At 44.7% G+C, this 27,042-nt stretch overlaps 1 protein-coding gene across 6 annotated transcripts; it reads right to left on the reverse strand.

Moving 5' to 3' along the window:
• Positions 1–2,052: 2,052 nt before the first annotated feature.
• On the reverse strand, positions 2,053–27,042 carry WDR86 (WD repeat domain 86). 6 transcript variants are annotated; one of them, XR_012658814.1, is made up of 8 exons: positions 26,262–26,475; positions 25,476–25,787; positions 22,570–22,711; positions 20,090–20,522; positions 10,552–10,687; positions 7,102–7,174; positions 5,594–5,697; positions 2,053–3,553 (listed from the first exon to the last, which is right to left on the reverse strand). XR_012658814.1 is itself a non-coding variant. In XM_075082274.1 (7 exons), the coding sequence occupies exons 2-7, from the start codon at positions 25,636–25,638 to the stop codon at positions 3,335–3,337; spliced, it is 1,197 nt and encodes a 398-aa protein (XP_074938375.1). In that variant the 5' UTR covers positions 25,639–25,787; positions 26,742–27,042; the 3' UTR covers positions 2,053–3,334. The 6 variants fall into 6 exon arrangements, 5 of the variants coding, with proteins under 5 accessions (XP_074938375.1, XP_074938374.1, XP_074938376.1 ...); XM_075082274.1 differs by lacking the exons at positions 7,102–7,174; positions 26,262–26,475 and adding an exon at positions 26,742–27,042; XM_075082273.1 differs by lacking the exon at positions 7,102–7,174 and having other exon boundaries at positions 26,262–26,471.

The following is a 27,042-nucleotide window of genomic DNA, read 5'->3' on the forward strand; positions in this document are numbered from 1 at the left end:
TGTAAGGAAGTAACCAGTTTCCCTGAGCAGCTCCTCTTAACCTCTTGCAGGTGTGTGGCTTAAGACTGACGGATTTCATGGGGACTGCAAGATTTTCTCTCATGAGCTGTTGAACAAAACTTGGCTCACGCACCGACTCAGTAGTTGTACCCACTATTTCTGGAGAAATATTGGGGGATTTTTTTAAATGTGTTTTATAACATCCTGTTTTCTATGTTCCTCTACACTGGGAACAGAAGTTCCCCTGCTCGTCAGCTTTTCTTAAAAACAGTTTATTTCCTTTCCATAACTTCAGTCTCACAGCAGAGGGAGCTCATGCCCTGCCTGCTCCGGGCACGGTGTGGGAGCTGGTGGCAACAGGGGAACTGGAGCAATCTCCGCTTATAGCCAGGCCTAACAACAGCTGCTGGAACACGAACCTTCATGTGCCACCTTACCCAGCGTTTATCAGTGGGGAAATGGGGGCTTGAGCTGTTGTTTGGGCAAGCGTGATACTGGAGGAAGCAGAGCTTTGGCCTGCACAGTGACTGCTGGCTCCCAGTGGACGGACTTAACAGGCTCCAGGAGTGGATTCTTTTTCTTTCCCCCAGCTACCTTAGCCAGGGGCAGCAAAAACCAGGCAGTGATGATTATGTCTGTCATACTTCGGCATCAAGGCAAGTGCTATAAAAATTGAGTAGTTTTGTATCTCTTCCCAGAAGGCTGAAGCATTTCTAAGCCAGGAGAAAAAAAAAAAACATTATAGCCTGTTTCTCTATAGGAGAGTGCTGAGGAACCACGGGGTAAACCAGAACATAGAAAAGAACTGAAAATGAGAGAAACAACGTGGTGGACATAGTTTTAACAAGAAGTAGGTGGGAAAAGCACAGATTTATTCCTTCCTTTAGCCAGCGGGGTTCCCACTACTGGCATCACCTTACGGCAGCCCGTAGGCATGCGCTGAGGGCCGCGTTGAGCTCTACAGGCAGTATTTGTCTTTGAAGTGGCTGGCAGAGCTAAGGGGCAGTGACGTCTTCAGTGAATGTTTGTCCCTGGGGAATTTAAAATTAGCATCTCAATGTGCAGCGCTTGTTGGAGGAGCCATTCCTCACTGCTGTAGTTCTGTCAGCGCTGCCCACGAGTGACTGTGCGTGCAGTTTTTAGTGAGCAGCGGGGCAGGAAGCAGTGGCTAAAAGTTTTAAGCTGATTTTGACCATGTATTTAAAGACAGTGCGATATGTTTAGCAACAGCCAGAAGTGGTAATGGCTCATTAATTCCACTCTTTATGGGCTCTATGTCTAGTAGATCCATTGGTTAATTACACACGCAGCTGCTGTATGGCCAGATAAGCTCTCATGGCTAACATACTGTGTGTAAAGTTTTAAAAAGTGTAGCCCAAACCATCTGTGCAGCTCTGTCCATCTCTGCTAAAGGCCTCCTCATAGCATCGACCTCATAAGCAAAATAGTGAGCTGCAGAGCAAGCTGTCACCCCAGCAACCGAGAGCCACCATCTCACAAACGTTTCCCACGGGCCCAGGACTGAGCTGTGATGACAGTTTCCAGTGGAATTAAGTCTACGCTATGCAGATGACCTCCCAAATTAGTGTCTCTCAGTAGGCGTTTAACATAATTAAAGGAGTGTTTCCTCCTAGCTGCGGAAACCTGCCAGGTAAGAGCTAGCGAAGCGGCTCATCAGGAGAGGTGAGCAGGGTACGCAGCACCACTGACGGACCCGACCCACTGCCGCAGGGTTACGGGTTCAGCGTGGGGGGCTTCGGTGCTGCCACAGTGAGCGCTGAGCCAGCGCGTGTGGCTCTTCGTCATCCCCATTAAGGCCGGGCTTTGGATTGTGGCTGGTCGCTGCTTCCCCTCCGCAGGGGAACTGAGCTCTGGTGGGAGGAGGACAGCTCCACGGCACGTCTGACTCCAGTCCCAGCAGTGAGGGAAAGGCAAGAACTGTTTCCAAAAGCACTTTCTTTTTCCCATATTCCATCCATTCTTAACTGCTGTGCATCCGCAGCCAGCCAACTCCCCTCTAAAGGCGAAGAAAATAAAAAACTAGACAGTTAGTTGTCTGTAGAAGCCACATGTTTATTAGTCCATTCTAAAAAAAGATTACAGCATTTTTATCTTGCTGTAGTACAGAATAAATAAAGCCATAAAAATAAAAACATGTGGTTAGATATTTTTGTATTGGTTCTACAAAGAGTTATATCTGCAAATAGAAAAATATAAGAACCCTTGTTCATTCATGGCTCAGTGGTTATCAGAGAGGGATGAACCTGGAAAAAGCCTGGGAGAACTTCTCTTGAGTTTGACTGCGTAGCCGATGCTGCTACCAACCTGGCAAACCAAGGCCGGACGCAGCCTTGTGAGGAGGAAGGAGAACGAGTCTAGAGCACCCCAGAAATCGTCCCATTTCACTCCCATCTCCCCTGAAAAGAACACGCAGGCGTGGTGCCTAATGACAAGCTTCCAGCTCCTGCCATCCCAGGATGAGGCCCTTCCCAGGAGCCCATTAGGAGTGTCCCAGCTGGGGAACCGGCCCTAGGGTAAGCAGCAGTGGGGAGCGCACACCCCTTGCAGCACGCAGGCCACATGTGAGGCCGTTGATGCTTCCTTTGCTATTTGTGAGAGCATCAAAGGTAAAATAGGAACCCGCTGGGTTGTTAGGAGGAGGACAACTGCTGTGCCTTGGCAAACAACCGACCTCGGTACCAAAGGTCTGAGATTTAGCTTGCGCTCTAGCTTATGTTTTGTTAAAACAATAATTAAATTAATTTCTGTCCTCCTGCTCCCAACTTCCCAGACAGGTGTCCAGCCTGCTTTAAACTCCTGCTGAGCCATACCATCCTGTGCTAGTTGGTCTGATCTGCAAAAAACTGACCCAAAGGTCAGCTGTGAAAATGGGATTCGTCATCGTACTGCAGGGCACCTTTCAGTTCTGCATTCGGCCGAACAGAGGGCATGCGAGCGGGCAGCAGCAACAGGAGAAAACATTTCTCATTTGCTACTAGACAGGCAGAAGTGTGCAACACCTCTGTGCCACAGGGAATTGAAAACAAGCAGGCCTAAGGTCTTAATTACACCCATACACACGCACACACAGAGGTACATCACCAGACCCGCACTGCTGTCCCTCCTGACCCCGGTACTGCTCAGCTGAGAGGCATCTGTGGTGACAAATTCTGGCCTGAGCCTGTCTGACAGTTGCAGAGACTCCAGGCTCCTGAAAAAGAGCTTCAAGCAAAGCCACTTCCCATCTCTTTCCAAGTTCGGGTTTACATGGACACAGTGGTGCAGAAAACAGAAGGTTCAGCTTTGGTCACTGATGGAAAGTCTGTTCTGACAGTCACATTAGTTCAACGGCCTCATGTTCCCCATTTTCTTGCTGTACCATACAGCCGACTTTATTGTTGAAGAGACGAGACAGACTTCCCTTCTGAGAGCTCCTGCCCTGGGCAGACCTCTCCTTCTTCAAACGCCGCTTATTTCTCTTGCATATTCCCCGGATGTCCCAAATCCGTAGTGTGCCATCGTGGGATGCCGTGTAGAGCAACTCATTGTGGATCTGGAACAACAGGGTCACATTTAATACCAAACCGTACGGCTCGGAATCGGTACAATCAAACTGTCAAAAATCAGAGCAAACACAGCTTGATCCTAACACTTAAGGCCCGACAGCTCATTGCAAGAGCCAGTATAAATTATCACAAAAGCTGCTGAAGTGGGATGAGACATTACCAAGTCAGGACTCATTTCTCAGCCACTTCACAGAGCCATAAAATATAAACAGCAAGAGTTATTTATAACCTAAACACACTAGAAAAGCAACGGGGAGCTAAACTCAATGTCAGAGAAGGCTGTAACTGGGAATTTCTGTGCTGGTTTTGAAGACAAAGCTTAAGGAGGCACCAAAATCAGCATCAGTGGGCAGCTGGGGGGTTCGGGAATGCTTTCCTTCTCACGTTCCTTCTTCCTTTGCGGTAGGTTATGGGTACAGTTCCTCCTTCAACATGTGGTGTTCTTCCAAACCTGCAGTAATTTAACCGTGATTCCCCCCTGTAGTTTCATTTCCTTAATGAAACGCTGCTGTTAGTATGTTTCCAGTTGTCCTCACCCCACCCTAGAAGTAAGCTGTCGGTCTTGACCATCTTCCCCTTCCTACCTCAGTGTGTCGGCCACGGGCGCGCGCAGGCCCCAGAGGCGCGCCGTGGTAGCAGCAGGCAGCCCGGCTTACGTCAGCATGAAGCACCACACACGCGCTGCACTACCACAGTCCCCTCACCCATCCTTCATCAATATACTTAAGATGATATTAAGGTCGCCACTTCTCACTCACTCTCTCTTCCCACCAGGATTTTTTGCCCCGTACACTTGGAAATGGAATTACAAAAAAAAAGAAAAAACTAAACAAAGCCAAGCTTTGGGCTCGTCAATACTTAAGAGCGCCCAGAGTGATTATATCAATTATCACTGATATATCACCCAGGTGACCGGCTGCTACACAACCAGCTGGTCAATACCCAAGAGTTTGCAGTTTAAGACCAACCAGGCACTTGCTAATTCAGAAAAATATACAAAAGACAACCATATTTACAACTCTGTATGCTTGGGATCAACTCCAAAAGGAATTTTATCTCCTCTCCCTTTTCTTTCGACTGTCATCCTGCCAGAAATTCATAGTGTTTCACATTCTTAACCAAACTCCTCCTCCTCCACGCAGGTTTTACTGAGATCCTGATGCAGGGAGGTGTGGATTCTTGAATGCACAAAGCACCCAAGGATTCAAACCTCCCCCCCCAGGATTTGTTGCGTGATACTGGTCTTTGCCTTGCCACTAAGGATTACTAATTCCTCCCCTTTTAACTTTTAAACGCCAGTATCACTTGAGCCTAGACAATATGGAAGCAACTTTTCCGGGACTTAATTAACTCTCAGAAAAATTTTACGCCAGTGGCAGGGACTCTTCCATCTGTCTGGTAGGATGTGGGTCGGACATCAATACAGAGCTCCTCTGTCACCTTTATGCCTTCAGAAAGATAGATCCCGACGGTGATATTTTATATAAACCTTTATACACAGGGTAGCACATGGAACTCACCACCGGCCCCTCACTAAGATCAGAAAGGATGGGAAGCAGTTGCTAGGCTGTTGAGGGATGCCATGCCCAGGGCGGGAAGGGGTATAATGCTATATATTATCCTGCCTGGGTAAGGCGGAAGCTTCTTTTCCACCTGGATCATTGCAAACACATATCATCAGTGTCTTGTAACAGAAGGGGTCTCATGAGGTCAGAGTCCTTTCCCTGGCTCTATGCAGGATCAGTTACATCCCTCTCATTCCTTATGGTTGCTTGTCTAAGCAAGCAATTGACCTGAGCAACCTCTGACCACAGACGCAGTGTTGCCTCTGGACACTGCTTCTGGTTTCACTTAATTGAGTTTGTCTAAAATTGCAAAAGGAATATTCAAGTTTGCTACTTTTCGTCTTACCCCAGAACAACATCCAACGCAAGACAGGCAGAACAGCTAGCCACAGCAATTCCCCACAAAACAAATGAGGGAGCACTCAGAAGTGAGAAATCCCAGCAAAGAAACCCCTTCCTGACCTGGATGCAGTTGATGATGAACTTGTGCCCTCGAAATATCTTCTGCAGGACACCACTCTTGGAATTGAACGCTCTTGCGCAGGCGTCACCACTTCCTGTGAACACTGCAACGCAACCACATAACACGGCGCATGGCCAGATGTGAGCAGCCACGTAAGGTTGGTCCACGTGAGTTCAAAATGTACCTAAAACTAGTTCACAAAGGAGCACGACGTATCATTTTTAGGCTTGATTCTTTTCTTGGTATAACAAGTTCAGATCATTTTCATTTCGCTGACCCAGCATGCTTGTTTTCATTCATGTTTTTCAAAACACTGAACTGCCTTAAGCCTGAAATTCCTGCATACATCAGCATTTCACTCCACACGCACTTCAAATATCTATTTCTGCTCTTCTCTTCCACGTACATTTCCCTGCCTAAACACGCCTCAATAATTCTAAGCAGGCAATTTATCTCAAGTCTGCTCTTAAGGATTGCCACTAAGCCTTCCATTTGTTTTACCGTTGTTATTTCCAGGTTTCCATGCAGTACTACAGTATCTTCATCACCTCTGCTGCTGCATCAAGCAGAAGCGTCTGCACAGTGGAGCTGCAAACCGCAGTAACAGCCTTCTCACCTCTCATACTCATAATAGGAATTTGGCCTTAGCTTCATTAAAACATACCCTTTTTTCCCCCCCATTTTCAACCATAAGCTTACTCTCAATAGGTATGGCTGTCTCTGTTGAAATACCACAGTTAAATCTTCTGTCCTCAGAGGTGAGTGGCATGTGTAGACAGCTTAGCAAAGAAGCTTTATAAATTCTTTCAGTGTGGTAGATTTCTTCAGCTAAATCCTATAGCTTAGGATCTTTGCAAGCATTAGAGCCTTTAAGTGACTCAAGGCCTGGGCTATAATCTCTGTTTCAGTATGGCACAGAATTATTTGAGGGGTTTGGCTGTAACTCTTGCATTCTGTGTGCTGTATATTGTACCTGGCCTACAAGAAGGAGGGGGCGGGGGTTAAGTAAATTAAGCATGACCAGGGATTTTGGCTGTTCATCAGGTTTCATTCTGGTATCGTAACATGTCTGAAGAACAATTTCTCAACATTTCAGGATCTTCACATCAGATCCCCAGAACTGCTGCATCCGGAAACTGTAAGGCGGTGTTGAATATTTAGATTTTATACTTAGCAATGTGCCCAAAAAGGAGCACATTTGCGTGCTTTAAGGGTTACGAACTGTCTTCATAAGCACTCACTTTCCTTCACTTAACCCAAACTCCTCAAGTTTATCTAGAGATAAATAATTCAGAGCTGCAAAAAGCAATATATTCGCTGCTCCCTGCATTTCACATCTTTGCAAAAGCCACTAGCATGGAAAGATTTTTATAAAACTGAAGTGCCTGAAGACAACAGACTCATCTTTTGGGAGAAGTCAGGCACTGGATTCCTGAACAGCGGTGAAGAAATTATCATGGCAGTGAATTCAGGACTGCAAGAAGAGACAAGAGAACAGGCTACCTACTGCCATGAGCTTTTCAACTTCAAATCAAACAGCAGGAGGCTGGGTACTTCCTGGGTACACCTTGAAGAAACATCTGGATGTGGAAAATCAATGTCATTTTATACGGGCCGCTATAAATTCAATTGCCAACACAATCCTGAAAAAGCATCGCATCCCGTTCTGCAAACAATTAACAACAACATAAAGCAGGGAACAAGGTACAGATTTTTCTCCCAGTGAATGGAAATCACTTAATGCTATTACACACATGCAGGGAGTAGGAACCAATTAAGAGCCGTTTTCACTGTGCAGCTGTCAGTTTACTTTAGCTACTGCTATCAGGATTTTGCTTTTGACAGCCATCCTTTACGTCTTTTGAACTGTCACTCTAGATTTAGGAAGTCTCTTTGCACCTCTGAGTTTCAAAGGAGAGCTGTTGATCTAACCCAGACTTAGTATTTAAATATATGCTTATGTATACCACCTGTGAAACAAACAAGCAACAAAAAAAACCAACAATTAATTTTTATTTCTTACTTAAATTTCAGAGACCCTTGGGAGGGAGAACAGGTTTTAAATGTTCCCTTGGAGCTTTTGCAACATGAAAAAATATAAACCGTATTAAATGGTAAATGACTGTGCACATACTGTAGGAGAGAAATAAGCAACACAATATCATTAAGTAAATTAGATTGAGAACCAGCTTTAATATTCCCCCTGCTATTAATTATACAAGCAGACTGAGGAAAGCCACTAGAAACACATTCTGATGATTTAAAGCATAGCTCACAGATCTGTCAGGACTCCCTGTACAATACAAAGCCATTTTGGAAACACATACATATTTTTCTTCTCCTTCTTCTACTATATTTTCTTAGACCGTAAGCTCTTTGGGGCAATGAGCCTTTGGGACCTGATCAGACAGATCTCAATTCTGTTGCTTGCTAACAGAAAGTTACTACCTCTCAGCTGAGATTCTTTCCATGTTTTTGGGCTGGTGCAAGAGTGATATAAACCACAATAAACATAATTTACACTGAAGTGTTTTCTCTGCATTTCTGAAACAGCGAATGGAGACACAGAGCTGAGCTGTCCCGGGTCAACAGCTAGAATTCTAAGCTATGCTAGCTCCCACATTTGGTGTTCAGTGAACTGTCTTTGACCGCTTATTTACACAGTATGTAATAGTTTCATTTCAATTAGAATTACAATGTATTACAATGTACAGTATATAAATTCATTTTTAAGGGGGAATTTCCTCCTTCAAGAACTGAAACGTGTCTAAATTCAATTCATACAAGACCCTAATTTTTTCCATGACATTTTTTCTACCCTTCAAGTGGAACAATTCAATTCTCTCTGTTTGATGCTTTCAGTACTTTTGCATTTGATTTAAAATGAGATCTTAAATAACTCTGTGAACACTTCTATCTCACTATCAGGATGTTCTTCACAGGTCTGACTAAATGCAGCAATATTGCTTGCATTTTGAGGGGAAAAAAGAGTGTTATGGAAAAATAATGTATGTGTATGGCAGGAACATGGTGGTACGATGAGGGGGAAGAGAGAGAATGCTGAGAGCTGATGGGGGTGGCATCAGATAATGAAACTTTTGTTTGAGCCTAAACTTTATGATAGTTTTAGAGTCTGGTCAATTCCATACTGGTTGCATGAAAAACAGGATCAACACTGAAAAAAATGCAGCTCTGGAGGTCTCATTAATGAAAGAGACAGTCCCTCCATCTCCCACCCAGACATGAAGAGTCCTCACGAGATCAGGCCAACGTCAGCTTAGCACAGTTATCTCACCTTTGGGTAGGCTTGATTAATTCAATGCTTTGTTTTCTACCTTCATAATTAAAAGGAGAACACACACACACACAAATCAGTATTTCGCCTGCCAGTGCCCATCCTGGATTAAAAATTCTGGTTCATTTCTTCTGCCCTACCTGTCTGCATCTGTGAGCAATAACAACTTCAGGGTACAGCGTAAGCTCCTACCCTTTCCCCTTCCATTTCAGCCTTCTAGCCAACTGCAAAAGCTGAAATCAGCAGAAATCATAACCTGCAGGAAGGGGAGAGTGGGTAGTTCTGCAACATAGGTGAGGAGAGCTGAAATTAACCATAAATTACCATTACTATTTTAATGGAGAAAAGCAGTAGTCTAATGCTGAAAGGAAGACCAGATAAAGGCTTCCCGATTAAAATCAAAATCTACCTATGGGCTTGGTTACACGTTAAGTTTCCAAACATAATTAAGAATTCAATTCAGTTACTCGGCTATAAATGTGGTGAGTCAGCCACGTCAAGCATGGTGCTAGAGAACTGCCATTAAATTGTATCTGCCCGTGCAGGTACGACTCTCTTCTAATGTGTGCCACCTTGCATTTGCCAGCCATTGAGCACCACCATACTGGTGATCTGCCAAGAGAGGTATCAAGGCGCAAATAGCAACCGTTCATTTGGTGTTACACGTTGGTTTCATAGCTGAGGTACAGAAATGGAAATCAGAAAAGCACTGCAAATTTCTAGATTAGCTTAAGACAGGCATTGCCATCCTGGTTACCCTGAAGGAGAGAAGTTCTTGCTTGGGAAGCAAACGAAGGCACATCAGGTCTAACGTCAGTGGCAGAATGAGACCAGGATGACACAACGAGAGGTTCAGGCTGATACAAACAGAGGCACAGTCTTGCAACCCAACCCAGAAATGCATAAATGACATGCAGAAGGAAAGCCAACCAAGAGAGGGATTTAAAGAAGGAGGTTTCACGGTCAGAATATACTGTGATGTTAACAATGGACAGCTATGTAAAGATACCACTATTAACAGGAGTGTTGAAAGTAGGGGAACTGAGTCCCAAGCATTAGTACGGCAAGCAATACTTGGCTACAGCAGAAAGGTGGCTTGGGGAACAAACATATGAAAGAGAACAGAAAAAAGGGAAAGGACTTGTGGAAAATTAGTCTAGGTCAGAGTCTGAACAGGAAGCATAACTGTTAGAAAGAAGCAGTGAGCATCTGAGATGTGATTCTGGTTTAGGACAGTCCATTACACGGTACCTACAAGGCAGCAGAGGCAGGCAGAGGGCTGCATATCCGGCAGCAGCACTTGCTGTCCCTGAGTACGCAGCAGAAGCAGACTGACAGATATCAGACTAGCGAGGCTAAACCACAGCTATACAAACAACCCACAGACAGCTCAGGATTTAAGCCACCACCCTTGGTAACAGAAATAAAGCAACTGCCTCTTCATTTGCCAGAAGAGAGGGGTGGAAAATGGAGGGAAGATCTAAGCTTCCCACAGGGAGTAGCGCAGCAAAGTTTGATATTGAGCATAAACATGCTGGAGTTGAAAAAAGTGACAATTTTGCAAGCCTTCAAAATTATAGTACTCTCTAGTAAAAATCTTTGATCAAAGACAAACATTGAAAAGGAGACAAGGGATTGCTGAACATAGGAAAGGCAACTTACAGATCCCAGCGTGGTATTTCAAAGTGCTAACGCTGTGTTTGTGAGCCTTGTACGTTTGGATTCGCTCCCCAGTGTCTACTAACCAGCACTTCACTGTCCTGTCCGCGCTTCCTGAATACAAGTGCCGATTCACTAGCTGAAGGGAAGAGAAAAAAACATCAGCAATAATCTCTCAGGCACGTTCACGAGAGAACTGCACTGAAGTGACTCATCCGAAGTCATGGTTTCCAACTCAACAGCCTTTTACAAAGAGCAACAACTACACCTCGAAACAGAGAGATGGTGAGTAAAACCAACCTCCCATTCTTCACAATCACATCTCCCGTTGACTTCTGGGCCTTAGAAACAGCTCCTACATTTCAGAAGATAAAAAACTTAAGCCCACCTTCTGGTGCAAGCAGGCAGGATTTCAGTGAGCTTTGCAACGCCAACCCTACTTTCATCATTAGTTACATTAATACACCCTCAAAAACCACCCTGCAGTGTAGTGTCTGCAAAGCATATTTCACAAGAACTCTTATTGGATTGTAAGTTTTAATGACAACAAAAATTTCAGAACAATTTTGAGTCACAGAAAAAAGTAAATTAAAGTGCTGTGCAACATAAACCAGGGTTTAACATGATCACTCTGCACAAGGTCAGTATTTGGCAACACTAACTCTTCCTTGAAACTGTTTTGTATCTGCGTTTCCACAAGACTTTTTAGTCTGTGTTATCAAATGATTAAATAATTAACTATCCTTACATAGGCTTCTAAACATCTTCAAACAGATTGTCTTCTGCTGTGTGTTTAGAGCAACTCTAAACTTCAAATCCCAAAGAATGGTGCCTCATCACACGAGTTATCCTGCGTGCTGTGTGAAAACACTAGATGTGGATGCTGGGTTTTATTTCACACAGGGAGAGAATGGCAGAGGGAAGGATTGCAGATTGGAAACAGAGAGGAACTAATGGACCTGTGCAAGACTATAAAACTAGCCAGTACACAGGAACAAACTACCCAAAGCCTGGCAGCTCAGCAGGGAAACCCTCCGCAATGCAAAGAAAAATCTTGCATTCCATGTCCATCTAACGAAAACAAACTAAAGGTTTTGACAGCCATCACTGCGTACGGCTCTGACTGCATACTCCTCCAAGCAGAGAACTGGCCCGACTCCTGCCACCAGAAAGCAGTATCATGAAGGCAGCCAGTCATCGCACACTCTCGCAGCAATCTGCAGGCTGTAGTTTGAGGTAAGTTTCACGGATTTGCAGCAATCTCTGTATCAAAAGGATGGAGAGACAGGAGGGAGAGCCCTGACCCCCCACAAAGAAACAAAATTTGCATAAGGACTAATAATACCACATTACCCCCCTAGACAGACAGATCAGAAGGCTCAAGTGACCAGCAAAGCACTAACCCCTCATACTGTATCTGTAAGGCTGAAATGTTTTTCATGGTTTCCCATCTCCACCCCCATTCCCAAAAGCAATCACCCCATTCCCAAAAGGCCTACATGAGCTTTGCACAAAAGAACATTTGCACTGTGAACATGAAACAAAAGGTATTTTCAGATACAAAGCCTTACAGTGATGGGACTATGCTAAACCACGTAAGGACTGTATGCAGGCAGACGCAGGTGATCACTGGCCGCAGCTCCCACCAGCCCAGCTGGAGCAGTGCATGCCACACCTCCTACCAGCAGAACTTGGCCCATGGGACAGTTTTCATAGCTAAACGTCAGGAGCTTGTAAAACACGTACCACTGTTAAAAGCCAGCGGTACTTTGAAATGTCACATCCTATTACTTTCAAGCTGTTTTAGCAATGGCATTAAAACTACATCTCAGGAAGGAAAGAGAGGGAATGACCAGCAGCACTAACAAAAACTGCAAGCTATACAGTTAGTCTGAGGAAGGTAACCTGACTTTTAATTTCCAGGCTCAACCTGAATGGGTGTGAAGAGCACTGTCACATTGCACCTGCTAAATGGAAGAGGTTGCTTTGAGTCGAGATCCTGCTGCATTGTTCTTGACCAAGTCATTGCATTTCTTTTTCAGACACCTTGCTAGCAGTATCAACCCACCCACTGAACAAGGGAAAACGCTAACTTATAACTTCCTGCAGGTAAATGCCACTGCCTTAACAGTACATTATGTTATGCTGCTTCATTTCTACATTTATGTGGGTGTAGAAATGCTGAAGTGAAACAGAAAAGCTGGAACTTGCCTAGATTTGCTAATTTGCTAGATATAAAAATGTGTTAAATGACGTGGGCTTACTCAGGTAATTTATAGCACCAGGATCATAAGAGCTATAAAAGCTTCTGAAGACTGGTCAGAGATCTGGAGAGTTGGCTGACACACCAACCACCTTCATTAAATTCAAAGCCTCTGTGCTACCCAGGCTGCTGCATGACATACTTTTATGCACCTTCCTCCCCCTCACCAGTTTAAGCAGGTGAGCACAGTAGCAAAGGATTCCCAGCCCTGCATGGAAACAGAAATGCTAACCAGTTAAACAATCTACCAGATGTCATGGACTAACCCTGCAGCACAGCCAACAGCAAAACCCAGTACAGGCTCTGGCTGTCACACAGCCTCTCACTCCCATGGTATTTTTAAGACACAGAGCATGAAATAGCTATTAGTGGAGAAGTCATCAAGAGCTATCAGCTCAGGTCAAAGCTGCAAGTCAGATCTACCTGTAGTGATATGATGCAGGCATCTTCTCATATAAATTGATGTAGATATCTACCGCTAAGCCTCTTTATCGTCACTGTAGTCTAGGGCACGATTCACCTCAGCCTGAAGCAGATGTCTGAAACACACTGCACCTTAAAACGCACTCTTTCTCCCCTCTGACCAGGACAGCCTTCTTGGTTGTAGCCATCTACATCAATTTAGGTGATATGACTCCTCCTTCACTTGACTAAAGATAGGTCTAGTTTACAACTCCAGCCTAAGCCACAGTTCAGATATCTGTATTTAATCAAAATAATAATAATCAACACATACTGTTCCCCTAGCCAAAGCACCTTACAAGCAGGCCCCACACTCTGTGTAATATAAAATAAATACCTTCCCTACTTTGCAGACGGGGAACCATGATATAATGCAACTGCAGTCCACCCAAAAAAGGACTTGAAATTCATAGCATCCTAACTTTTGACTGCCCAAATCCCAGAGCGCAGTCCTGATTTGGGAGGCTGATCCAGGCTGCAACCACCCCTTTCTACAACGCACTGGAAGCATTATGTGCTTCAGGGCAGTTGTGACAAGCAACAGTGCACAGTACCCCTGAAACTGGTCAAGAGAGCATATAAAAACCAGATGAGACTCTGTCCAAGAAGAGCAAGACAGGCACCAATCCAATCTGACCCATGTCAAATCAGTGTTTCTACTCCAGAGCCTTCTTTCAGCATTTGCATCCAAAGGGCGTGGCTATGCCCCGACAACGCAGTCACGGCAGCCTTGGGTCTAGCTCGGCAAGGTCAGACACACTGTGCAAACGCCCTCATGCTGGCTGGGCACAAGCCACCTCTGCTGTGGAAGCAGTGGAGGTCTTAGGATCAGCCAGCAGCACAGGTCCTTGGCTCCTGTCATAATTTTTCTTAAGTCATGACTGTATTGAAAATGATCTAAAGAGCCCAATAAAGAGAGACTGTAACAGTTCCCCTGCCCACTTCCAGACAGGTCGCCAGATGACTGATTTCTAGTTAGGGCACCTTCTGCTGGCTCTCCCTCTAGGACTCTTGCGAACCTCCTTACACCAACTTGGCTTCTCCTATCCAGCAGTTATGGGACCCTCCAGATGGGTTCAGCCTGCCAAGGCCATTTAACCCAGATCTGCCAGTTCTGTTAGACTACCAGGCAAAACAATATGTTGCTGTTCCTTGGGTTAAACATCCCCCTGACATGTTAGGCTCAGCAGATCTGTCCCCTCTCAGGAGCTGGACCAAGTATACTGACTTCTTCACCAAAATGCGAGATCACGCTGCAGCTTCGGTGGGAGCTAAGCCTCCCCACTGCCAAGACAGGCACCCATTTTTGTGTATGGGCATCCAGGTGCAGTCGTTTTCAGCAAATACTTGTGGGCTAGGTCCTCAGGTCCATAACTACCAGGCTTTTCTAGCCCAAAGTCTCCAAACATTTACCCAATTCCGTAGGTCGCAGTCCTATTGTTATTTTTAAAATGTAATTTTCTTATGATTTAGAAGGAAAAATGTAAAATTTCACTCAATAGACTTTTCCAGATATACCCAAGTCTTTCGACACTTGGTTTAAAAATGATCAGTAGAAACAGTTACATATTCTAATCTGCAACTGCCTGGAGAAGCGGTGATATTTTCAAAGCTGTATTTTCCTTGGCTGGCTTTTGACCACTTCATTCACTTTGGCTAACTGCCCAACAAAGCTCCGGACAAGGAGAAGCATGGCAAGGCAAGGACACCTGTAGCAGAGCAGACAACACAGAACAGATTTGCAGCTCAGATACTAACGAGCTCAGTGGACATTTCAAACCCAAGTAACTTAGAAGAATTAAAAACTTGATGACAGTCAGATGCTCAGTTCTAAAGCCTCAGCCAGACAGCAAAAAGTCACTGCACTGATATCTGTAATTCTGGACTGTTAATTTTTCTCATTACTCTGGAGAACTTTGCTTTGAACCAGATGAAACACTGAGACACAGGAATGGAGCAAATTTGTCTTAATCCTCAGGCCAAAGTACCAGGGATGTACCATTCCATGAAAATGTTCAGTCAGACTTGCTTGTGAGTAGCAAAGTAACAGCGGTAGCAAAATACAGGTTGTAAATGCTGAAGCAGTTACAGGTTTCATTACTAAAAAAATGCCAGTTTTATGCAACCCTGACCTTGGTTGCAGCCCCCAGACACACCGCACTTTGAATAGACTGAATGATCATTTCTAGGCTTGGTCTATCAAGACAATCACAAACCTATTGCTCCACAAGCTTGGCTGAACTGAATATATGCAGCAGCTTAAGACAATTTCTACCCGTGTGAATACCAAAAATATCTGCGAAAGATCTGTTCAGCAGGTATTTGAACCTTAGAGGAATGGACTTTGCACTCCCAATTAACCTTTGCTCTAAGAAACAATTTAACCCTCATCCAAGGAGAGGCAATCGGCTCTCCAAGCAGATGTGGACACATGCTCTTTCTGAAGGTCACTGCACTCAGACTGGCTCCCAAGAACTTCATGAGGAGTTCACATCAGCAGGCACATGTCCCATTACCAGGTTGTTCTCCACATGGGAGTCGGCATTCCTACAACCCACCAGATGGGTCTTCTGTTCACAGCCACACTTTTAAGTTAAAAATCACCAACTTGGACCAATCTCAAGTTACAACTATGTAAGCCTTCGGCCGAGTTGGATTTTCAGGATCCCATTCAAACCACATTCATTTTAATGAGCTAACGAACTCCCTGTGGGCAAGAAATTGTTTGCGTTTTTTTTTCCTGAGAATCCATCTAGAATGAGCTCTCTGCTCTGGCTGTTAGAGAATATTTTTCAACTTTTTTACTGCAGTGCAAAGTAAGGATCCTAGAAACACGTTTCTTTTCTACAGGTGTTGTACACATATTCCTGTAATTCCCATCTTTATCCTCTGTCGAATTATGCAACAAATACAAACACAAATTACAAAAACTATGTGCACTTAATTTAACTGGTGTGACAAGAAGGAAACTCTGTCCCTGTGACCACAACAGTTAAGCGTATAAACGGAGTTCAGGCAACGGTTTAGTTCAAAGCATTCTTTTCTTCTAGTCAGCTTTAAAAGGCAACTAAAGGGAATGGTCCAAACAAAGGATCTTTTGCAGGAAAACCAGAAGCAAGACCTTGCCCACACATGTTCATTTAAAACTCCTTTTGCAAGAAAGGAGTTTTCTTGCAAGAATACTTGCTATAGGATCCAAGCTAAATTCCAAGCTGGATCATTTCTCTCTGCCAGCTTTTGGCAGCACAATTTTGATAAATACTCAGGGGCAGAACAATTGGCTAAGGACAAAGCAATCCTTGTGAACAGTTTGCAAAGCTACTTTGGAGACATTTAGGAAAACATACACAAGTAAATATTTAAGTCAGGGTTATTCAGCCTATTGCAGGCTGTCACATCAATGAAAATGCATGTTTGATTATTAATTGCAAATACTGGTCTTCAGCCAGGCTCAAAATTTTTAAGTGGAAGAACTAGCATGAGCTGCGTGACTACACTCAGCCCACCCTTGCTTCTTCCCATCGCTTCCTATAAAATCTCATCATTGGCTCTTATACGAAGAGGGAGCACTCAAAACAGCTGCCGTCCCTTGCCTGCCAAGCTATCAATGCACTGCAGGAGAAACAGTGACAAGTTCTGGCTGCTCCACTGCTAGTTACCTTTTCTGACTATGAGATTGAAGTAGCTGAGGCCGCCAAAGCACCTAGCATGCACACGATTCCCACTGCAGACGGAAAGTCTCCTGGCAAAACTTCTGTCAGTCTAATTTAGATAGAGGAAGGAAAAGAACAGTGGTGTTAGAATAAGCTGGTACCTGCAGCAGAACTACTTTGCCAGTAGACCACATGCAGTCAGTTCAGCCGGTAAATCACCTTCAACAGCCTGACCCTGGGCCAGCAGGACAAGCCCTGGGGAACATCTGAGCAGCTCACCCTCTTCACCCCACTCTCTAGGATCACCAAGGACAGGGGAAAAGGGAAAGCTAAAAGCTCACTTACGCTTTCTGCTCTGCCATGCTAGATTAGAGTTGCTTTCGGGCTCCTCTAACTTATGCTAGCTGGCAACACCACATAAAGGATCTTAGAGCAATGGAGGAGCATTCAAAATCCAAACATGCCTGTGGCATCACCTCTCTGCTTTTCATACACCAGCACTGAAGGAAGCAAGGTGGAAAATGTGGGTGTGCTTTATGGGTATCTACCCAGAAAGGCTCCTTCAAGAAGCTCCAGGAATTTCCATTCACTGCTACAGCGACACTATTGGTATTTACTGGAAAGTAAGGGGAGATGACTGGAACAGTTCAGACCTAATTTGCAGCAATTTAGAACATCCTGGGGCATTCCTGTTAATAACAGTACTTTTTAAAGTTGGGGAAAATATGGTCTCAATATCCAAATTTTTTCCTGATCTGTGTCCAGAATGAGAGATCACACTGAACATTTCTCAAACTTTTTGAAAGGTCACCCTCCCTTAGGGATCTTTATCTGAATAAATAAAATGAAAATAAGTCTTTATATTTTCCCTTCATTCTCTCCACAAAAGCATTAAACCACCCAGAGAGCAGGTAACTACCTTTAATAGCTGGTACCAACTCAGTTCCTCCAGGGCAGGACAGTGAAAATCTGGTGCAATTAGCAGCTCACTTCTGCCCTGAAGAAAATGAACTATTGTCAACAGTTAGAACTGTCTGCTGGCTACTGTGAGCAACTCACAACTACCTCCAAGTCCTTCCTGACCCCCAGTTTGAAAAATACTATTTGTTTGAAAAATACAACCCACCACCACGGATCGCAACACTGTCACTAAGAAGCCCTAGGCAAAAAAGGCTCCAAGAGCTTTTTGAGAAGAAAACAAAAAAATTTTAAAAATAAACACCTCTATTCAGGAAGTTTCCCTTCTGTTGTAACATCTTTGTATGGATTCTGGTGATTGACCCCTTTCTAAAAGAATGAAAATACCATGTGGGCTGTGCTGAGAGGCAGCCAAGTGGAACAGAAGGGCTAGTGTTGAACCCAGTAAGGAAGAGGGAGGAATTAGGAGAGATCGACAGCCTAAAGCTATTCAACAGCAGTACAGTGACTGCTTAAGCCGGGATACATTTTAGAAGCCTAGAAATGAAATGCTCTCTGTGGGGGCAATATGTACCTCAGCTGGACTCTTCTAGCCTCAAACATCAACTGGTGATGAGAGAAGTGAGGGGCTACCAGTTACTCGCAGCTAGAAGAAGATTTGGCCAGGACTGTTGCCAACACAGTCTTGGCAGCAGCAGTCTCGTGTACTTTGAATTGTTCAGGTTTTCCAAATAGATGTATTGGTTTTGCTTTTCTTCTCCCCTACATGAAGTACTGTTTGTTTAAAACCATTGTTTAACTCTGTGCTCACAAGCAGAGAAGCATTGCTCATTCTTGAGCATTCAAAGAGCGTAATTGAATTTCCCAGGCTTTTGGGAGAGGGTCAAGCCAGTTTTGTGTAACAATTTTAGCAAGAACCCAATTAAATTAAAGCAAGCTCTGTTGTTGCCAATCTGTGCCTTGGAGAAGGGTCACAATTAAACAGCGAAACATAGCGTGACACTAAGAACAGCAACAGATTTACTTGAGCATCCTCAAAATACATTACCACAATATCATAAAAACAAGCTTTAACACTGAGAATTTACCCAAGCAAGACGAACATTACTCCTGGGCAACATGATTTTGTGTGGCTTTTTTTTTTCTTTCTAAAACTGAAGGAAAATAGAATTCATCCAGTACTATCAGGTTTTTAGTCTGCTAGTGTCAGCTATGACTATCTTCTTTAGAAACAAAGGCAACATTTATTAAACAGCTATTAAAAATACATGCTGTTGCCTCTGTAAAGGAAAACTTATGGACGACAAAGACAAACAAGGAGAGTAGTGAGAAAAATTATTGTCATTAACTTCAGTCAGACACATACAGTTACAAACATTTAAGGTTTGCTGACCTGAAAGTAAGTTACAGACCATCATACACCCTTCTTTAGATATACCATTAGCATTTTCTGGTGGACAGTGGAGTACAGCGCCTAACCTCCTTCTCTCCTCTGTGTCATTAACAAACCTGGCAGCATTCACCAGAAAATACTGCAAACAGAAAAACAGGGTATAGTTTTTCAGGTCACATGAAATTTTTTCCCCTCTCTCCTTCATCATTTCCTGATTTCTCTCCCCCCCCCCCATGCTCTACTTCACTTTTCCATATTCTCTGCCCATTTTCTTGTCTTGGCCATCTCTTTCTCCCTTCCTTTTCTCAAATTATGTCTGTATGGTTTTTAAAGCAGGATTTCTTTCAGCTTTATGCTTTCCTATTATCTTTTGCCCACAGTTTTGGGTTGGGTTTGGGGTTGGTTATTTGTTTTTTTAAGTTAGCTGGTTTACTCTGAATTTTTTTTCCCCTCCCCTTTTTAAGTTATCTGACCCTGTGTCTGTTTACTTTCTCAGGTTATTTTTCTTCAAAGTCTGGCGATCTTGTGCACACAATCCTACTCCCATGTACAGTCCTCCCAGCAAAGCTACTCATCAGTTTCAAGACCTAGGAGGATTTAAACAGACACCGAGCTAGAAGTTAGACAAGGATAGCCACTAGAAACCAAGGGGACATCAGAGTTTTTTAGGGAAAGAGGATTTGTCTCAAGGTCACAGAGCACTATTATTTTGTTATTATGTGAATGTTTAAGCTTACCAGTTATAAACCTCTCAGAAGAACTTCTTTATGAATGAAAAGACAATTGAGACCCACAAGAGTTAGGACATGGACACCCCCTTTGAATGGCTCTTGAAGAAGCCTCCATTCTTACCTCTAGGCAAATTACTGATCCTTGATGTTCTTTGAACACTTTCAACTGCTCACCAGTGACAATATTCCACGTTCGAATGGTGTAATCCGTGCTGCCAGAAAACAGCTCCCTGTTTGGTGCGTCAAGTATAAGGCATAAGACAGCCCCAGTGTGTCCCAGCAGAGTCTGGTAACAGCGCCCACTGGACACCCACCAGACCTTCACAGTGCAGTCAGTGCTACCTGTCACCAGGAGGTCTCTGCTCACTTTTTCCTCTTCCTCCTCTTCTTCCTCCTCTTCTTCAAGAACATCCCTGGAGGAATAGTGAGCTAGAGTCAGGACACAGTTCCGATGGCCCCGGAACTCCTGGATTTGTTTCTCCTTGTCCACGCTCCAACAGCGGGCCGTCCTGTCATAGGAGCCACTGAAGAGATAGTCTTTGGCAACCAGGATCCTGCAAAAAATGCAGTTTGCGTGAATGAACAGTATCATTCTTTTTACATAACCATTTTTTGTCACAATTTCAATGCCAAGCACGCTGAAGTTAGAAACAGTAACATGAATACAACATACATAACCCCAATTCAGCATCACTGTTTAATACAGATTATTTATTAACTTCTTTGTTGGTTTTCCAAACACTTCCCTGTTTCTACTTTTAAAATTGAGAGCCCTTATTCAGGTACATTGATGCAGACTTTTTTACACTATCGCATTGTAACTTTGGGTGTTTGTGTTTTTCTAAAAACTTTTACAGCAGCACTATGATGTACTTTTCGTAAGTTACACATACTAGCTAAGGATTTGTGGTGGGGTTTTTTTAACAAAAAAAAACCCTCAATAATTATTTATTAGTATTTCTTTACAAATAATTATTTATAAACTGACCTACGAAAATAGCTTGGAATTAAAATAACAAAAAGAATACCTTCCAGGTAAAAAGCGGTGTGGCCAGAAGGTCGAGGGAGGTTATCCTCCCCCTCTGCTCTGCCCCAGTGAGGCCACATCTGGAGTGCTGCGTCCAGTTCTGGGCTCCCCAGTTCAAGGACAGGGAACTACTGGAGAGAGTCCAGCGGAGAGCTACCAAGATGATCAGGGGACGGGAGCATCTCCCTTGTGAGGAAAGGCTGAGAGACCTGGGTTTGTTCAGCCGGGAAAAGAGAAGACTGAGGGGGGATCTTATCAATGCTTATAAATATCTGAAGGGTGGGTGTCAGGAGGATGGGGCCAGACTCTTCTCAGTGGTGCCCAACGACAGGCCAAGGGTCAATGGGCACAAGTTGGAACACAGGAAGTTCCACCTGAATATGAGCAGAAACTTCTTTCCTGTGAGGGTTGCAGAGCAGTGACACAGGCTGCCCAGAGGGGCTGCGGAGTCTCCTTCTCTGGAGACATTCAAAATCCACCTGGATGCGGTCCAGTGTGCCTGCTCAAGCAGGGGGTTTGGACGAGATGATCTCCAGAGGTCCCTTCCAACCCCTACCATGCTGTGAACTGTAACTGACAGTGTGCAGAGGTAATCATCTTTCCATCATCAAATAGAGAGAGTGCAGGAAAAAAATATACACCTAATGTCACTTAGCCCAGGATCTCAAAAATGGTAGAGCAAGAGCACCCCACTTATTCCATAACTGAAGAGCAAATCAGAGATTTGCTCAAGAATTTAACTTACTGGGCCTCCAAAATAATGAGTTGTAGCTGCAAAAATATATAACAATAGAAAAATCTCTACAGTTCATACTTCCAAACCAGCAATAGGGAACATCAGAACCTGTCTTCTCTGTCAGCTGAGTTTGGTCCTCTGGAACCTTTCAAACTGGCAACAAAGTCATATGAATAGGGAACACATTTCCCATTTGCTGACTCAAGCAAAAATCAGGCCAGTGCCAAAATACAGACAGAGCCAGCCTTCCTAACTATTTACAGAATCTAGCTACACATCATATGTGTTTTGAGTTTAGTAAGGAACAAAAAAACCCACCCACCCACCAAAAAAAAACACAACCAACCAATCTTTGACTGCTCTATTTATCATTAATTAAATCCAGTCTGACTATTATGAGGCACTTCCAATTGACAGGCCAATCAGTCACGCACAATCAGTTCAATATTAAACTTCATTTGCACAAACAGGGATAGTCATTCCAGAAAAAGCCCTGACTTTATCCCTCTTACTGACACAAAGGCTTGACGTGATGTTTTTAATTCTATTTATCAAAAGCATCTGTTATCAATTGAATAATTTCTTCTGGAATTTCATTCCTAGCCCTGGATTCAATTCCCCTGCTGTGTGCCTTTCATTTCTCTCCTGTCTGCTGTCTATCGATGTGTCAGCACTGTTGCTAGGAAAACTAATCATTACAGCACAGAACACGTGTAGCATGAACTCAAAGGTTTACACAACGCATTTTATTAGTGTAGTAATGGAGAATTGCAGTAAAATGACAATATACGTGATAATAGATTACAGTAACACAAGGGAAGAACTCCACAGAACCAACCTGTTAACAATTGATGTGTGTCCTCGGTAAATGGCCAGGCACTGACCTGTCATCACATCCCACTTTCGAATGGTATGATCTGCACTACATGTGAAGGCAGCCTCATTTTCTAAGTGGCAAAAGGTGATGTAACTTTCATGCCCTAGGAATAACAAAGGAAATAAATTCAGTCACTGCACATGCAGGCAGGACAGACGAGTCGAGATCTTCACCTTAACTAAAAGGAAAATACAACAAACAGACTGAAACTCTCATTTTAAATGCACCACCATGTCCTTCACATTTAATGATCTGTAAAAAACACAGTTTTAATTAATAGCAGAAAACTGTGCTTCACTGATAAAAGGATTTAGTAAAAGAGTAAAACAGTACAGTTCCACCAATCAGGTAGATCGAACAGTATTATAAAAACATAATGAGCTACATAAATATCATATAATAAAACCCAGACTATTGAAGTTTAAAACCAATAAAACGTTGGCTTATTTTTTTAACAAATAAATGCTTTTGCTTTCTTCTTCTGAAGTCAGGATAAAAAAGCTGCATTTTGACCGAGCCCATTGATTGTCAGGACACAAACAGCCCTAAATTAAAGCATGAAACTATAAAAAAAGAAAGCGACATGAGACTTACCAGCAAGTTTGGTTTCATTGTCCAAGCAGAATGAAACACAAACAAAAAAACATATCTGGTAAAAAGTCAGCCAAGACTTTCCCCATTATGACTAACAGCATGAATAAACCCCACAATTTTCAAAGTATCAGTATACTTTTAAGGAAGTGACACAGAAAGAAAGAGTAAAAGCACAATTATTTGTACAGGATTTAGAGTACGTTGGGATTCTACAGTTACAATAAAAATAGACACAACCGCTACTCTAAAAATTTCATGCTGAAAACCAAGTTAATGCTAGCAAAAACGAATCAATATTACAACCTTAGGCTTTTGTTGTTGCTTAGCAAGATGTGTCATTTTTCTACTGTATCATTAAATGCACCACATTTAAAAAAATCACCTTAGGAATCAAGTCCCAGCTTTGTCCAAGATCTCTTGTGTGCAATTGTTGTCACCTATCTAATCATTGGGATGGTATTATCTTTCACTCTTCTGTTTTAATTATTTAGACGGTAAGCTTTCAAGATCAGAACTGTTTCCTCTTAAGCAACTACCACAAGAGAGCTCCAGTCTTTGGTTGAAGCTGGTGGGCCCTACTGGGATTTAAATAACACTATTCTCCGAGGAGGAAAGAAAAAATGTAAGAAGGACAAATGTGATTAAAGAGAGACAGATGGACAAAGACATTAGAAAAACAGAACCATGTTGTAGAATAAAGAGATGGTAAAAATACTGAGGGAAAGCAGACTGCCCAGTAAAACACTTTGTCTCACTGACTGCAAAAAGCAGATTCTACTACAACTCCCGTAGTTCAAAAGCCTTGTTGTAGTTCAAAAGCAAACCAGGATCCACGTTACAAACACACGTCCTGTTTCCTCTTAAGCAAATTCACCAGATGCCAAAAATTAAAGAGATGACCCAGGCTATAATCAAAACTATACTCATCCTCACATTTTTGTGAAGACTTTTTGCAAAATGGGACAGGTTTCAACCACCAGGATTTTTCTCACAGCACCATGTAATCCTGCTCTGAGAAGATCAGAAAAGCATCTTGGTTACTGCAGCAAAGTCTGTCAGTCAGATTTTAACCATCAATAATACTTGAGCCACACGAAGGACGCCAAAACCTTCTGTGGCAGGCACGGTCTGGTACTGGTCTGGTCAAAAGCAGCTACCACGGAAGTCTGTTGGTTAGGCTGTGGTGGAAGCTTGAAACTGTGTTATAGATACAGGTTTATTGTAATTATAGCTTGTATGATACAAATTCACACAACAACTGTGTGCGTGCATAAATATAAAATACATACAATTATCTGATTCAACTGACAATTCACAAACCATCTAGCCAAGCTTCTTTTGAGTTACCCCAATTACTCTAAAGGGCAGATTCTGAATATTGTCCAATATATTTCTCTTTATAGTTAAAAGTTCATTAGTGCTTTAAAGGGATTTCTAAGCCTAAAGCAAATGCAGTGAGTTCTCCAGGAGCTAGAACCATGGCAGGATGTGGGGAAAAAAGACAATACTCCATAGTTAAAAACAAGCAAGAAAACAAACAAACAAACAACAGCAAAAAAAATCACAAAAATGTGATTTCTTCTTTGGGAGAAAAAGGATCAGAAATTCCAAATTTAAGAGCTTTCTCGTTTTTTACGTCATCGAAGAGAAAAGAATATCAGTGAATACGAATACAAACGTGTTTAGTCCACATCTGACTCCTGCATGACTGTACTTTCTACAGTTTTTCCTTTTCAATTATTGAGATGCTAGTCTAAGGATAATAAATTTTGTTTGAAATGCAAAATCAATTTAAAATGAGAAAGCCTAGCAATTAACATTTCTAGGTGTCAAATGTGGGGAAACCCAGCCTATTTAGTAAGGTTTCTTTCCAGACTTCTGGGTCAAGAGGTTTGAAGTAAAGATTGTCTGGAAAATGAGATGATTATCAGGACATTAGAAAAAAAAGGGAAAGAGAGAGAGAATAACAAAAAGTCCAGATGTCATCAGGGTGTAAAACAGAGGGCTTCGGGCAAGAGACACAAGTTAAACAACTGCTATGTTCCACACCCTGAGATAAAAGGATCCACGCATTCAGTAGCGCTGGTAACCTGTTTTGGATTGAAACAGCTTCTGCTTAACGTTACTGTAACCAATACTCAAAGAAAGCACAAAACAAAACAAGCATGATTTTGGCTGCCCAGCAGGCTGCAGCGACTAAAGAGACCAGAACATGCTGTGTGGCCTGTGCCAGGCTTTAGACTCAAAAACTAGGCAAAAAGAAGCTATTGTACCTTGGAAGTGGCCATGGCACTGGCTGTCGGCAGTGCTCCAGAGCCGCGCCGTGCCATCCTCGCTGCCCGTGAGCAGGCGCTGCCCATCCGGGCTCAGGCTCAGCCAGTTGATGCCTCCTTGGTGATCTGTGCAGACCTTCACGGCTGAGCCACTGTTCCCCATCCTGCCGGCCCCAGCAAAGGCAGAGGCTGCGGGTCAGATCATAAGCGCTGCGCAACCCCCAGACCGTGCTCTGGGCCTCCAGCCGTCTCCCACCGACCAACTTCAGCCATTACCTCAACTCCGAAAAATCATCAGGGTAGTCCAGACTCCTGCACAGGGACACAAAGGAGGAAGAGGAGGGCACGTTAAATCATTTCATCTCCCCCGTGGATACATCACTGTCACAGGGTGTGCTGAAGCCTTCGAGTGCCCCTTTCTCCGCAGGAACCGAACCCCTACCCTGGAAGACGGCCCTTCAACCACAGGCTGACGGGTGCGCCTCCTCCACGGGCACAGAGGTGCCTCCTGCCCCTTGGAGAGGACCCAGCCTGGACGGCGGCGGTACCGCTACCTGATGCCCTGCTGTGAGGCTGCCGGCTTCTTTTTAAGCCATTTCAAGGCTAACTTGGGGCACGCTGAAAAGGCGACGCCTCCGAGCGAGGGAAGCCCAGCCTCAGGCGGCCCCCGACGCCCCGAGGGGCCGACCGCCGCGGGGTCACCTCAGTGGCCCCCAGCCCTCCCCGCCCCGGGCTGCCGCCATCCCTCCCACACGGCCCCCCGCCATCTCCGCCCTCAGCACTTACTCATCGCCCCGGACGCGGGCCCGGGTGCTGGTCTCCGGCGGGACGATCCCGCACTCACCCTCCGGGGAGGGGGATCCTCCTCCCGCCGGGGGGGGACCGGAGCCAGCGCCGGGCCGAGCCCTGGACCCCCCCCCCCCCCCGCCGCCGCCGCCGCCGCCCTGCGGGGAGGCGGGAAGGGCTCCCCTCCGCCCCCGCCGCCGTGCCCCCCCTCAGGCCACCTCGGGGCGGTTCCCTACCCCCAGCGCCGGCCCTCCCTCCATTACCTCCCCCTCCATGTTAGAGCCGCTTCCAACAGCGGCCTCCCCCAGCCCGCCCCGCTTCCTCGGTGCTACCGCTCCCCGCCTTGTCCTCCCGGGAGGCGGCCGGCAGCTCTGCCCCTCCGGGACGGCCTCCCCCCGCGGCAACCCCCCTTTTCGGGGGAAAGGGGCATCCCCCACGCCGCTCGCCGCCCGCCTCCCCAGGGCTGCAGCTGACCCTTACCTCAATTCAGTCACCCGGCGGTGAGGGGGGAAGAATTGAGGGCCGGAGGGTCTTTCCCGGCTGGGGACCCTTTAATAACCGCACTACAACCAAAACATCCCCCGGCGGAGTCCCCAGGCTTGTCCCCGGGGGGAGGCAGCGCTTCCTGCGGCACGTTTCGCCCCCTCAGGCTGATGCCGGCCCCGCGGCGCGGCTGCGCCAGCCCCGCCGCCTCAGGGCACCCCCCGGGGGCACCGGCCCCGCGGCGGGCTCCCCGGCGGGCAGCCGCCGATCCTCCCCGGCTCCCCAGGCCGGTGCCTCC

This window comes from Phalacrocorax aristotelis, chromosome 2 (genome assembly GCF_949628215.1).
Source record: "Phalacrocorax aristotelis chromosome 2, bGulAri2.1, whole genome shotgun sequence".
NCBI classification, from domain to species: Eukaryota; Metazoa; Chordata; class Aves; order Suliformes; family Phalacrocoracidae; genus Phalacrocorax; species Phalacrocorax aristotelis.